The following is a 15,059-nucleotide window of genomic DNA, read 5'->3' on the forward strand; positions in this document are numbered from 1 at the left end:
GCATCTGCTAAATCATTAAAAGAAGAAGAGGGGGGAAGTAATTGATAATAACACGTAGCTATAATCTCATTCGGTTAGTTGAAAACTGAGTTGCACCCTCATGGTCTGATACACCTGTAGAGTTGCTCTGGGTAGTACAGTACAGTCGTGCTTCCTCGAAGATGTTTCCTAGCTGATTTATAAACTGTGTCCTGCTGTAACCCCTCCCCTTAAGACCCCCCATTCAGACAGCAACAAGAAGAACAGTGTCCGACAAACTAGTGTCCCTCACCCTGAAGAAGAAGTCCAAGATCACTGAGGAGGTAAGAGAGAGGAGGAGGTTTTGGAGATTTAAGCATTCTAGAAATGATGACATTTCCCTTAGTGTCTGGGCACTTTGGCTAGGTCCCAAATGGCTCCCTATTCCCTACACCCTACTCCATAGTAAAAAAAAGTGGTACCCTATATAGGGATAGGGTGCCATTTGAGACCCAGAGAGTATGTAGATCAGATAGAATGTCCAGTGTTGATGATGTGTTTTCTGACAGGTGGTGAAGCGCATGTCATTAAGCGTTTGTCTCAGCTGGTTCTCCAGGAAACTGGAGAGGAGAGGGTTAAACCTTACACACTGGAAGAGTTCAGCTATGACCACTTCAGGTAGGCACGCACATATGCATTTATTTATTTTTTCAACCTTTATTTAACTAGGCAAGTCAGTTCAGAACAAATTCTTATTTGCAATGACAGCCTAGGAAAAGTGGGTTAACTGCCTTGTTTAGGGGCAGAACGACATATTTTGACTGTGGCAGCTCGGGGCTTCGATCCACCAACCTTTCGGTTACTGGCCCAGCGCGCTAACCACTAGACTTCCTGCCGCCCCGTGGAAACACACACACACACACACACACACACACACACACACACACACACACACACACACACACACACACACACACACACACACACACACACACACACACACACACACACACACACACACACAATAATTTTGTCTGAGGAAAATGTCACCCCTATCTATACCTTTATCCTCTCTCTCTTTCTCTCTCCACACCTCCCAAACACACTCTGAGCAGGGTGATGATTACTAAGAACAGAGGGAAGGCCTCAATGTGGAGCTGCACCAGAGAGCCTATCAAACAGCCCCTACTGAAGAAGGTCCTCAGCCATGAAGACCTGTCACAGGACATCTGCATGGCCTTCATAGATATCCTTTACTGGCTACTAGCTAAACACACCATCTGTAGTGTGTGTGATTCAGACTCACGATCTTGTGATTAGGTAAACGTGCCTGCAACTTAAAATCCACCTCGGCCAGAGATGGAATTTCCTCTTGGTCTAATAGTTAAGATGTTGGTTTCTCAGGAGAGAGGGTTCAGATCCCACCTGTGACATGTGTGTGATATGTAAACTCCTTGACTGTGCCACCTATGATGAAGTATATGCCCAAGCTAACGCGTTCGGTCAACGGGCTGACAGACCAGATCTTTGAAGGAGCCCTGAAGGCCGAACCTCTAAAAGATGAGTTATTCTGTCAGATACTCAAGCAACTCACAGACAACCACGTCAAGTAGGATCACACACACTGTTCTGCGTACTTGAGTTGAAAAAATATGCAAACCAGCAGCCTCGGAAGTTGTAACTCAACACAACAACGCAAGATCGCCATTTTGCACAGCTAATTATGTTATTGTGTTTCCTACTAGCGCATGGTATAATTAGGTTTTAGCTGAGAGGTCTGTCTGTGCTGTAAGCCTCAGGTGGACTTGCCTGCTGTGGAGTTTGAACATTTAGTGTTGACCAGAAAGGATCATTATCTGTTGGTATTTGGCAGGTCTATGTACTGTAGCTCTATGAGACTAGTGTTTAACTCAACAATGGCCTTTGTCATACTCACTAGAACCAGGGATGCAAAGCTCCCTACAATCCTTTGTAGAACCAGGTCCAGACCTGACTCAGCTGGAACACAACAGAGCCATGGATGATTCTGAGTTCTGCATGAAGAGTTCTATACCCTGCATCCCAATGGTACCCTATTTCCTACATAGTGCTCTTGTCAAAAGTAATGCACTATAAAGGGAATAGGGTGTAATTTGGGACACACCCTGTGTTAGTTGTTCAGACAGGACATACATATTACTCGAAAATATTCCTATTCATGAAATCACAAGTGGAATATATTGAAACACAGCTTAGCCTTTTGTTAATCACCCTGTCATCTCAGATTTTGAAAATATGCTTTACAGCCAAAGCTAGACAAGCATTTGTGTAAGTTTATCGATAGCCTAGTATAGCATTATGTCCAGCTAGCAGTAGGCAACTTGGTCACAAAAATCAGAAAAGCAATCAAATTAAATCGTTTACCTTTGATGAGCTTCGGATGTTTTCACTCACGAGGCTCCCAGTTAGATAGCAAATGTTCCTTTTTTCCAAAAAGATTATTGTTGTTGGCAAAATAGCTCCGTTTGTTCTTCACGTTTGGCTGAGAATTGTGGTCACGAAAACGCCGAAAAATATTCCAAATTAGCTCCATAATATCGACAGAAACATGGCAAACGTTGTTTATAATCAATCCTCAAGGTGTTTTTCAAATATCTATTCGATAATATATCCACCGGGACAATTGGTTTTTCAGTAGGAGCAAGAGGAAAAATGGCTACCTCTGTATTTTACGCAAGAATCACCCTGAGAGCCATCAGGTGACCACTTGCGCAATGTAGCCGTTTACGGGTATTCTTCAACATAAAGGCGTAAAACCACATCACAATGCTGTAGACACCTTGGGGAATACGTAGTAAAAGTATTCTGGTTGATAGCCCATTCACTGCTCAATAGGGACGCATTGTAATGCAGAGCTTTCAAAACATGAGTCACTTCCGGATTGGATTTTTCTCAGGCTTTCGCCTGCAATATCACTTCTGTTATACTCACAGACAATATTTTTACAGTTTTGGAAACTTTAGAGTGTTTTCTATCCTAAGTTGTTATTTATATGCATATTCTAGCATCTTATCCTGTCAAAATATCCGGTTTACTTTGGGAACGTTATTTTTCCAAAAGTGAAAATACTGCCCCCTAGTCACAGGTTAAGTTTTGTTTAAGATTTATGGTACTTATTTTATATTTACATTGTGTAAGGTATCTGTCCATGTAGTGAAAATATGGTTTGTATGAGGAATCAGTCTATATTCTGCAGGTGCTAGTTTACATTAACAACACAGAGTTCTGGGTAAATTGTAACTATTTAGCTCACCGTATGGTTCACAACAGTGTGTATGTGTCCCAAATGGCATTCTATTCCATATATAGGGCCCTAGTATAAAAAAATCAAGGCTCTGGGTATAAGTAATGCACTGTTTAGGGAATAGGGTGCCATTTAGGATGCACAGTATTCCCAGTCTGTCTGGGTGATATTACTACAGTATTACTAAAACAGCTGTGTTGCTCTACTGCCTGGACAGAAGACACGATGACAGTGGGGCTACTGTCAGAGATGCCATTAGTCTAGTTTTCTTTGCCTCGCCTCTCCTCTTGCACCCCGAATGAGGGCCAGGATTAAATCGGAAACCATAATGTAGTGTGCTAGACATTTAAAGGGAATTTCCAATGCAGCTGACACCTGCAGTAGTTACCTTGAATACAATCTCCATGCTGAGGTATCGTTGCCTTTAAAAGCTGCATTGTTGCCTCCAGAGTGGCACAGCCAGCGGTCTAAGGCATTGCATCGCAGTGCTAGAGGCGTCACTACAGACCCGATTTCGAACCCAGGCTCTGTTGCAACCGGCCGCGACTGGGAGACCCATTTGCCCCAGCATCGTCCGGGTTAGGGGAGGGTTTGGCCACCCGGGATGTCCTTGTCCCATCGTACTCTACCGCCTCCTTGTGGCGTGCCAGGCGCATGCCCGTTGACTTCGGTCGCCAGCCATACAGTGTTTCCTCCGACACATTGGTGCGGCTGGTTTCCAGGTTAAGTGAGCAGTGGGTCAACACTGTGTTTCGGAGGATGCATGGCTCTCGACCTTCGCCTCTCCGAGTCTACGGCAGTTGCAGCAATGGGACAAGACTGTAACTACCAATTGGATTCCACGAAAAAGGGGTAAAAAGTACAAAAAAAAAGCTGCATTGTAGATTAGAACCCTCAGACCTAGATTGAATCTTGGCTGAGGTGTCTGTTTTTATAAAAACAATAAAGATGATTGGATGCAGACTGTGGCCAATGTTTTTTTTTCAACTGGAGTAACAGAAGTAGCGTTATACTGTGGACATGGAATCAAATGGGTTAATCAATGAATACAACCAACTCAATTCTTTAAAGATTTTTAATATCAGGTAATACTATTTACAGTCAGAAAATAGTAACATAACATAGAGAAGGCTCATATACATTAAAACAAAACGGTTGTCCTGTTATACAGAAAACAACCAGAAATACTATGTACCCTTTAGCTATTTAACAACAATTACATTCGGAGTGTTTGATACCTTTGAATCATTGTTGGGACCAAATATAGGTTTTGATTCCTGATGGCATGGTATTTGTATAGCCTAGCGGTCTCTAATGCAAGCAAGGCAGAGTGCAATTCCACCAATGGCAGAAGATCATTATTTTACTCTCTGGTCATCAGGATATCAACTGCTCTGTTGTTAGTTGGTTTACTGTGAACATACAGATTGTCAACATGTATTTTCTGTCTTGGAGAGTTTTAGAATGGCTTGTGAGAATGTATTGGGGCAGTTCCAGAATGCCCTGGGATAGTTCTAGAATGTCTTGTGAGGGTTCCAGAATCTCTTGGAGAGTTCTAGAATGTTTCAGATAATAACAAAAGTTTTGTAGAAGCCCATAAAATCTCTCTCTTCTCCTCTGTATGGCTGGCCAGTGGCTTGTGGACATTGTGTCTCCCTATCAACACTGTCCACAGGCCACCAACCAACCTGGCCTGTGGACATTGTGTCTCCTATGGCACGTAGATCTCCTGTCTCCTGCTCAACACTGTCCACAGAGCCATTACCAACCAACCAACCCACAGACTAACACCTGAAACCAGCAACTTTCCACACAACACCTGAAAGTCATACACAGCTTCTACAATCTCAAAATAAACAATTAAGATTTTGGAGTAGATCTCATGATAGATATGTGTGTTAGCAGAAGCAGATGCTGTATTCACTGCCATGCTAAAACCCTAGGCTATTGCTTGGTCATACATTCAAATATACATAGCAACTCCTGATCATGAAAACCTTATCAAACTAAAACCACAGTACAGTCAGTGTTCACCTGCATCCACTCACTCACACAGAAAATATAGACCCTATTTAATACATTTAATACATTCCTCTAATGCAGCTGATGTCTTAACAGTTATGAGAATAAAAACAACATACTGAACAAAAATATAAACGCAACATGGAACAATTTCAAAGATTTTACTGAGTTACAGTTCATATAAGGAAATCATTCAAGTGAAATAAATGAATTAGGGAATAATCTATGGATTTCATATGACTGTGCAGGGGTGCAGCCATGGGTGGGCCTTGGAGGGCATAGGCCCACCCACTTGGTAGCCAGGCCCAGTCAATCAGAATGAGTTATTACAGACAAACACTCCTCACCACCCCTCACTCCAAACCCATCTCAGATGATCTCGCCGGTGAAGAAGCCAGATGTGGAGATCCTGGGCTGACGTGGTTTCACATGGTCTGCAGACCACGTGCGTTTATGGTAGAAAAATGTACATTCAATTTTCTGGTGGATATTCCTGCAGTCAGCATGCCAATTGCACGCTCCCTCAAAACTTGAGACATATGTGGCATTGTGTTGTGTGACAAAACTGCACATTTTAAAGTGGCCTTTTATTGTCCGCAGCACAAGGTGCACCTCAAGAAGCTGTTAAATCAGCTTCTTGATATGCCACACCTGTCAGGTGGATGGATTATCTTGGTAAGTGAGGAAATGCTCACTAACAGGGATGAAATAAGCTTTTTGTGCAATTAGAACATTTCAGTGATTTTTTTATTTCAGCTCATGAAATATGGGACTAACACTTTAAATGTTGCGTTTATATTTTTTGTTCAGTGTATATTTCATATTTCAGCAATTCAGTTCTGCAGTTCCAGTGGTCACCAGAGGGGGTGTGAATGAGCTGGTCAAGTGAGGACAAAGGAACAACAGTCTTAATCAGGATTATCAAAATACTGGCTTATCTTTCACATTACATCAGCCTCTTCCTCTTTTTACACATTCAGTTCATCCTCTTCTCTTGTTTTCCTTCCCATTTCCCTATGCTCATTCTTGTGCGGTCACACGTTGTGTGTGCGTGACTGGGTGAATGTGTGTTACTCCTCTGTGATGGTGTGGAGGGTACTGGGGGTCCGTAGTTCCGTTCGGACATTCCCACTGGAGATGGACCAGACGTCGCTAAGCTCTGCTGGGCAAAGGTTAAGGGTTAGAGGTCAGGGGTGTGGTAGTTGGAGTTCAGGTGAGGGGTTGGTGCAGGGTTCATGTGTGGGTTGAAGTCCAAAGATTTGGGGTTTGGGAATGGTTCATGGGAGGTTCATTGGTTAATGAGTTGAGTTCATGGGTTGAGGTCCAGAGGGAGAGAGATGAGGGCTCTAGTAGGAGACTCTGAGTGGAAGGGATTCCATCGACCCCACCCTGACTCCACAGGATCTGAGGTACAGACGGAACACAGAATAATGTATGGTTCACCGGTATTCTGAGTAAAAGCTCAAATCATCCCCGAGGTGCACGGATGTACACTGCATTAAAAATGCACTAACATACTGCCTCTGATGAAACAGGCTTTTTAATATTATGAGTCCAATAAACTTGAGGGTTAGAACACCACTGGCATTGAGCAGAGATTCTTTCAGAATTTGATTTGAATGTAAGAAACTACCAGCTATTCCAGCTCATAGACTGTACAGTTTATGCAAGAGATTAAAATGTTGGTGCGCCTGTGTGTTCCACACAAGTAGAAGATTAATCCAGTGGGAGAGGGCCATAGTGATGTACAGTATGACATTGTTGTTGTCCTTACCAGTCCTGAACTTGCTATAAGGCCCGGTCTCGTGTGTCTGTCGACTGCCTGACCAGAAGTGTAGGCCTCGCTCACGCCACCTGTAGGACAGGGAGGGGACACACACACACACACACACAGAGACTTTCACCTTACAGACATACCTTTATCTAACTAACCCATTATATTTTGTAATCGCCTCAGTCACACCCTTTTGACATGTATGCAGAAACGTGTGAACTCACCAGTGGAATATGAAGACACAGACGATAAGAACAGCAGAGACCAGGTCAGTCAGAACCCATATAACACTATACTGCTCTGGAGTCTGTAGGGAAACACGTGAAGACATTAGTGTGTGTTTGTGGTTTGTGTTTATCACCATATGGAGAAGCGATGTGTGTGTGTGTGTGTGTGTGTGTGTGTGTGTGTGTGTGTGTGTGTGTGTGTGTGTGTGTGTGTGTGTGTGTGTGTGTGTGTGTGTGTGTGTGTGTGTGTGTGTGTGTGTGTGTGTGTCTGACGAATAGCGATATGTGTGTATCACCATAAGGAGTAAATGTGTGTGTGTCACAGGAGGCTGCTGAAGGGAGGACGGCTCATAATAATGGCTGGAATGGAATAAATGGAATGGCATCAATGAGTTGGATGCCTGTCCTCCACTTCCTGTGGTGTGTGTGTGTGTCTCACCACAAGGAGCAGCGGTGTGTGTGTGTGTCTCACCACAAGGAGCAGCGGTGTGTGTGTGTGTCTCACCACAAGGAGCAGCGGTGTGTGTGTGTGTCTCACCACAAGGAGCAGCGGTGTGTGTGTGTGTGTGTCTCACCACAAGGAGCAGCGTTGTGTGTGTGTGTCTCACCACAAGGAGCAGCGGTGTGTGTGTGTCTCACCACAAGGAGCAGCGGTGTGCGTGTGTGTCTCACCACAAGGAGCAGCGGTGTGTGTATATCTTTCAGCAGCATGTTGTTGGTGGTCACAGAGGATGCTCCACTGCACCAGGCCAGAGAGTAGAGCCACGGCTGGTTCACTACATACAGGTTCACACTGATGTTCACCGACCTGTACTTACTGAAACACGCACAAAACCCACATACATACATAGTGTGTGAGCAGAGAGACATTTTCTAGTACATCATGTGTGTGTGGGTGTGTACCTGACGTGTTGCAGAGACATGGTGCTGTAATGCAGGTTGAGGGTAGTGATGTGGTTGTCCTGTAGTTCCTGAATAGAGGCAGTCTGTCCGGCTGTCTGTTGCAGCTCTGGATCCACCTGCTGTATCTCCTCTCTCTGATCTGATGGCAGCCACATCACCTATACACACACACACACACACACACACACACACACACACACACACACACACACACACACACACACACACACACACACACACACACACACACACACACACACACACACACACACACACACACACACACACACAGTATTAAAAAAGGCTGCACCTTATAAGAGCGGGGAGACACCATTGAATGGCAGCAGGCCTTTCTAACATGGTCCTTTGAGTCAAAGGTAGGAACTACCAAGGTGACCCTCCCAGCCACACACGTGCCTGGCTGGAGTTGATGTGTTTGTGTATGAGGTCTAGGGTGATGTTGAGGTAGTTGTCTCTGTAAGGGTGTCCAGGAGGAGGTTGTCTCAGGTCAAACAGCACTGTCCTGCCAGCCCGATTCGCTATGTCCAGAACTTCATCCAGGGAGGGAACCATCTGATTGGCAGCTAGCTCTCGCTGCTCTGGTGACAGAGAGAACACTGTGCCAAACGGATCCCACTGGGAAGGGCGTGGAGAGAGAGAGAGAGAGTGATGGTTAAAAAAGGGTCTTTAATACAGTTACTAACTAACCCATGATGCTAAAGTCAGCTACTGTGTGTGTGTCCTTACAGAGAGGAACCAGGCCCCAGCGTTGAGCTGCTTTACATCAGACCAGGTGAATAGGGCAGCAGGTGTGTGTGTTCTGTTAGGAAACACCTCCTCTACGTTAGTGGTCCTCTGCAAGGTGAGGTCATGCATCACAAACGGAACGCCATCAGCACTAGGAGAGAGGGAGGGGAGGGGAGAGAGGGGGGAGATTATTGTCCTGGCGTTCACATGGTCAAGACAAACATGTGGCAGGTCTCAGGTGAAGCTACACTGGGTATGCTAGCTATAGTCCTGCTACCAGGCCTGGGTTCAAATACTATTTGAAATCTTTCAAATACTTTGAGCGTTTGCTTTAGCCTGCCTGGAGTGCCTGATGGGCAAAGTTTGCAGTTTTTCAACTATTCTATTGGTTCCATTAGACCAGGCAAACTCCATTACACCCTGGCCCCTTCTCTTTCTCTCAAGCCCAGCTAAAGTATCTGATATTATTAGAAATAGTACTTGAACCCAGGGCTGCATGCTACATGCTAATGCTAAAAGCCACATAGAGAACAGCCAGCGCCAGGCTAGCAGGCCTGGACAGGAGTATTAACCGCTAACTGGATTAGCTAGGATGCAATCACATTAACTGGGAGGAGTGGAAGGATGCTAACGCTAATGTCTGATCTCTAGGATTATTACAAGGCTAGCCAGGACAGGACAGGGCAGGACAGGGGTCAAGGCTAGCCAGGACACAGGGCTATTACAGGGATCAGAAGGGGACAGACAGATAAGACAAGATAGACAGACAAACGGACAAACAATCCAAGACAGACAAGACAGACAGACTGACAGTGTGGTGTGTACCTTATAGTGACGTCAGTCTCAAACCCGTCCACTCCAGCCTCCACTGCGCTCTCAAAAGACATTAGAGTATTCTCTGGGGCAAGCTGTTAGAGGTCAGACATGCATGAGAACAAACACACACACACACACACACACACACACTGTATATTGTATGTCGTAGATAGTGATTTTATTGATATATATTTATAATATTGATAATGATGTTATTGAAAGATAGTGATAATATTGATAATGAAGTTATTGATAGATATTGATAATATTGATAATGATGTTATTGATAGATAGTTATAATATTTATAATGATGTTGTTGATATATATAATATTTATATTGAAGTTATTGATAGATAGTTATAATAGTGATAATGATGATATTGATAGATATAATATTGATAATGAAGTTATTGATAGATAGGGATCATGTTGATAATGTGACTGGTTGTGCCTCTGTGTCATTTTACTGTTTACTGCAAGTGGTACTACTGATATATAGGGATAATATTGATCTTGATAATGTATGATAGTGTGATTGGTCATACCATGCTGCTCTGGGTGCTACTGAATCATTGAGTAGTATGAAGCTGTAATGATAGATATATGATAGGTTGGTCCTACCATGGGAGCTCCTCTGTGTCCGAGGAGTGTTGGTTTTGGCCACAGGGTTCCAGCTTCTCTGATGCAGGGAGAATACATGGCCAGAGGAACCAGGTACAGACTGAACAATGCACTCATGTACACACCCAACAGACACACTTGATGCACTTGAGAGAGACAGAGAGAGAGAATATATTTCAAAACAACCTCATACTGGAACAAGTCTAGCAGGTCCAGTGTTCTAATTCTAGAGTTATACAAGTCTTAATGATGAAATCAGAGCTTAAAGGGGAAATCTGTGATTGCTATATCCATATATTTTTTACCCACTGATTGCTTGAAGAATTTATAAATGCCTCATGAATTTATAAACACTTGGTCTATGAATGTAATGAGAGTGGTTACATTTCTCCTGCCCCATCCTTTAGATGTTTACCAAAATAGGTGGCGGGTAGGTGCTTTGTTATTGTGTGAACTGCAGATTGCCCCTTTAATCAGATTACTGTACACCTGACAGGGCTCTAGGTGTGTGTGTGTGTGTCATTATCCTCCACAGAGAGGCCAGACATGAGTCAGCTAGTGCACCTACAGCTTCACGTCACCACGACGACTCAGAACAGTGACCATGGAGATGACAGAGAAACAAGAGAGAGCGAGAGGTGGAAGGACAAAGAGACAGAGAGAGGGTGAAGGACAGTGTGCGTAACGCCAGTGTCTATGCAGGCTTTTATAACTCTGAAAAGGTCCCACTCAGTCTCAGTCAATAGAGGTTGCCTTCCTCTGCTCAGACGTTGCATACATCAATCAATGGTTGCATGCACATCATTGACCATGCAGTTGGGCACTAGGTTGCTATAACATACTGTACATGTAGATGTGATTAGCTGATACGTACAATACCTGTCCAGGCTTTGAAACACGACCAGAACCTGGACTTATTTTACAGCAGCCAATTGGAGCACTTACCTCTCTTGTTCATACGAAAAAAGTGCAGCGCAATTGGCCAGGACAGGAGAGTCATCAATAAAACCCCGCCTACCTGAAGAAAGGGGGCTGTGACCTAGCCAATCAGGAGGGGGATAGAGAAAGGGAGGGAGAGAAAGGTTCATATCACAATGCAGACAACTGAACATACACATTTCACATTGTTGCTTTGGGTTGCTTGATGTGATTGGTCTGTGACAGCTAGACTGGCCAACCTGCAGGGAGAGTAGAAGGGTCTTCCACTCTTTACTCCACACCTCAGAGAGAACGGCCGTGGCACTGACAGAGAACGCCATGGTCACCACGATCCCCATCTAACACGGAAAAATAACAAAGGACTAATCAACATGGGCCATCCTGATCAGTCTGTGCTGCTTCACAGATGTTGAATGTGTGCTGTACTACATGGATGATAGGAGATACCTTGTGACTCCAGTGAAGGTACAACCTCTGTCCCTCAGACAGTAAACACACTGCTAGTACCTGCAAGACAACAACAGAGATACGTAGATTAACAGAGCAGCAGTAGTACTGTTGTATAGTAATGTAGTAGTACTGAAGAGAGAAGGGGTAGTACAGGTTTATAGTAATGTAGTAGTACTGAAGAGAGCAGGAGTAGTACTGTTGTATAGTAATGTTGTAGTATTGAAGAGAGCAGCAGTAGTACAGTTGTATAGTAATGTAGTAGTATTGAAGAGAGCAGGAGTAGTACTGTTGTATAGTAATATAGTAGCACTGAAGAGAGCAGCAGTAGTAGTATAGAGATAGTACTATAGTTGTCACTAGCAACAGCAATAGTAGTAATAATATTATAGCAATAGTAGTAATAAAAGTATAGTAGTATTACTAGTTCTCACCAGTAGCAGAGAGGTGTAGGTTAAATGAGCAGCAGTAGTAGTATAGTAGTAGTAATAGTACAGTAATATCAGTAGTATAAGTATAGCAGTATTTTCAGTAGTAGTACTAGTTCTCACCAGCAGCAGAGAGATGTAGGTGAACAGAGCAGCAGCAACAACCAGCAGCACCAGAGACCAGGGGAACCAGAATCCCAGAGTCTCAAATTTAAACCTGCAATGCAAACATATAAACTCAATCCAAATAACTTTCCAGATATTTCCCATGCTTGTTCAATGAACGATAAACAATTAACGAACATGCACCTGTGGTTTGTCCGTTAAGACACTAACAGCATACAGGCGGTAGGTAATTAAGGTCACAGTTATGAAAACTTAGGACACTAAAGAGGCCTTTCTACTGACTCTGAAAAACACTAAAAGAAAGATTCCCAGGGTCCCTGCTCATCTGCGTGAACATGCCTTAGGCATGCTGCTAGGAGGCATGAGGACTGCAGATGTGGCCTGATCGTCCTGGCAGTGGCAGACCATGTGTAACAACACCTGCACAGGATCAGTACATCCGAACATCACACCTGTAGGACAGGTACAGGATGGCAACAACTGCCAGAGTTACACCAGGAACGCACAATCCCTCCATCAGTGCTCAGAATGTCTGCAGTAGGCTGAGACAGGCTGGACTGAGGGATTGTAGGCCTGCTGTAAGGCAGGTCCTCACCAGACATCACCGGCAACAACGTTGCCTATGGGCAAAACCCACCGTCGCTGGACCAGACAGGACTAGCAAAAAGTGCTCTTCACTGACGAGTCGTGGTTTTGTCTCACCAGGGGTGATGGTCGGATTTGTGTTTATCGTTGAAGGAATGAGCATTACACCGAGGACTGTACTCTGGAGCGGGATCAATTTGGAGGTGGAGGGTCCGTCATGGTCTGGGGCGGTGTGTCACAGCATCATCAAACTGATCTTGTTGTTGTTGCAGGCAATCTCAACACTGTGCGTTACAGGGAAGACATCCTCCTCCCTCATGTGGTACCCTTCCTGCAGGCCCATCCTGGCATGACCCTCCAGCATGACAATGCCACCAGCCATACTGCTCATTCTGTGCGTGATTTCCTGCAAGACAGGAATGTCAGTGTTCTGCTATGGCCAGCGAAGAGCTTGGATCTCAATCCCATTGAGTACGTCTGGGACCTGTTGCATCGTAGGGTGAGGGCTAGAGCCATTCCCCCCAGAAATGTCCAGGAACTTGCAGGTGCCTTGGTGGAAGAGTGAGGTAACATCTCACAGCAAGAACTGGCAAATCTGGTGCAGTCAATGAGGAGGAGATGCACTGCAGTGCTTAATGCAGCTGGTGGCCACACCAGATACTGACTGTTACTTTTGATTTTGAGCCCCCCCTTTGTTCAGGGACACATTGTTCCATTTTGGTTAGTCACATGTCTGTGGAACTTGTTCAGTTTATGTCTCAGTTGTTGAATCTTGTTATGTTCATATAGATTTTTACACATGTTAGGTTTGCTGAAAATAAACACAGTTGACAGTGAGAGGGGAGGTTTCTTTTTTTGCTGAGTTTAGTACAATCAGTGTGTGTGTGTGTGTGTGTGTGTGTGTGTGTGTGTGTGTGTGTGTGTGTGTGTGTGTGTGTGTGTGTGTGTGTGTGTGTGTGTGTGTGTGTGTGTGTGTGTGTGTGTGTGTGTGTGTGTGTGTGTGTGTGTGTGTGTGTGTGTGTTGGTGTGTCGTGCGCTGGTGTATGCTCCCACACTCCACCTGGAGGGGAGAGAGAAGGAAGGTCAGGACCAGGAAAACCACACTCCCACACTCCACCTGAGAGAGGAGGAAGGTCAGGACCAGGAAAACAACGCTCCCACACTCCACCTGGAGGAGAGAGGAGGAAGGGAAAACAATGTGTGTGTGACCCACCAGTCAAAGTCATTGTAATCGTTGTGAGCCTGGCTCCAGAAGTAGAGGAACAGAGAGGAGAGGAGGAAGGTCAGGACCAGGAAAACCACGCTCCCACACTCCACCTGGAGGAGAGAGAGAAAGAAGGTCAGGACCTTGGAAAACCACGCTCCCACACTCCACCTGGAGGAGAGAGAGAAAGAAGGTCAGGACCAGGAAAACCACACTCCCACACTCCACCTGGAGGAGAGAGAGAAAGAAGGTCAGGACCAGGAAAACCACACTCCCACACTCCACCTGGAGGAGAGAGAGAAGGAAGGTCAGGACCAGGAAAACCACGCTCCCACACTCCACCTGGAGGGGAGAGAGAAGGAAGGTCAGGACCAGGAAAACCACACTCCCACACTCCACCTGGAGGAGAGAGAGAAAGAAGGTCAGGACCAGGAAAACCACGCTCCCACACTCCACCTGGAGGGAGAGAGAGAAAGAAGGTCAGGACCAGGAAAACCACACTCCCACACTCCACCTGGAGGAGAGAGAGGAGGAAGGTCAGGACCAGGAAAACCACGCTCCCACACTCCACCTGGAGGGGAGAGAGAAGGAAGGTCAGGACCAGGAAAACCACGCTCCCACACTACACCTGGAGGAGAGAGAGAAGGAAGGTCAGGACCAGGAAAACCACACTTCACCTGGAGGGGAGAGAGAAGGAAGGTCAGGACCAGGAAAACCACGTTCCCACACTACACCTGGAGGAGAGAGAGAAGGAAGGTCAGGACCAGGAAAACCACGTTCCCACACTACACCTGGAGGAGAGAGAGAAGGAAGGTCAGGACTAGGAAAACCATGCTCCCACACTCCACCTGGAGGAGAGAGAGAAGGAAGGTCAGGACCAGGAAAACCACGTTCCCACACTACACCTGGAGGAGAGAGAGAAGGAAGGTCAGGACCAGGAAAACCACGCTCCCACACTCCACCTGGAGGAGAGAGAGA

At 45.3% G+C, this 15,059-nt stretch overlaps 1 protein-coding gene and 1 long non-coding RNA gene across 4 annotated transcripts; one reads left to right on the forward strand and one right to left on the reverse strand.

Moving 5' to 3' along the window:
• Nucleotide 1: 1 nt before the first annotated feature.
• Nucleotides 2-4,189, forward strand: LOC135546364 (uncharacterized). The gene is made up of 3 exons (XR_010456570.1): nt 2-302; nt 528-636; nt 1,074-4,189. It is a non-coding gene; the product is annotated as an uncharacterized LOC135546364 (long non-coding RNA).
• A 747-nt stretch (nt 4,190-4,936) lies between these two features.
• Nucleotides 4,937-12,314, reverse strand: LOC135546365 (glycerophosphodiester phosphodiesterase domain-containing protein 5-like). Of its 3 annotated transcripts, none has more exons than XM_064974723.1 (13): nt 12,290-12,314; nt 11,739-11,798; nt 11,531-11,629; nt 11,298-11,391; nt 10,353-10,498; nt 9,740-9,822; nt 8,915-9,065; nt 8,585-8,803; nt 8,168-8,325; nt 7,937-8,081; nt 7,262-7,344; nt 7,038-7,117; nt 4,937-6,422 (listed from the first exon to the last, which is right to left on the reverse strand). In XM_064974723.1, the coding sequence occupies exons 3-13, from the start codon at nt 11,627-11,629 to the stop codon at nt 6,334-6,336; spliced, it is 1,347 nt and encodes a 448-aa protein (XP_064830795.1). In that variant the 5' UTR covers nt 11,739-11,798; nt 12,290-12,314; the 3' UTR covers nt 4,937-6,333. The 3 variants fall into 3 exon arrangements, with proteins under 3 accessions (XP_064830795.1, XP_064830793.1, XP_064830796.1); XM_064974721.1 differs by having other exon boundaries at nt 6,329-6,667; XM_064974724.1 differs by lacking the exons at nt 11,531-11,629; nt 11,739-11,798; nt 12,290-12,314 and having other exon boundaries at nt 6,329-6,667; nt 10,353-11,384.
• Between the last annotated feature and the right edge of the window lie 2,745 nt (nt 12,315-15,059).

Source organism: Oncorhynchus masou, chromosome 9 (assembly GCF_036934945.1).
Source record: "Oncorhynchus masou masou isolate Uvic2021 chromosome 9, UVic_Omas_1.1, whole genome shotgun sequence".
Lineage (NCBI taxonomy): Eukaryota > Metazoa > Chordata > Actinopteri > Salmoniformes > Salmonidae > Oncorhynchus > Oncorhynchus masou.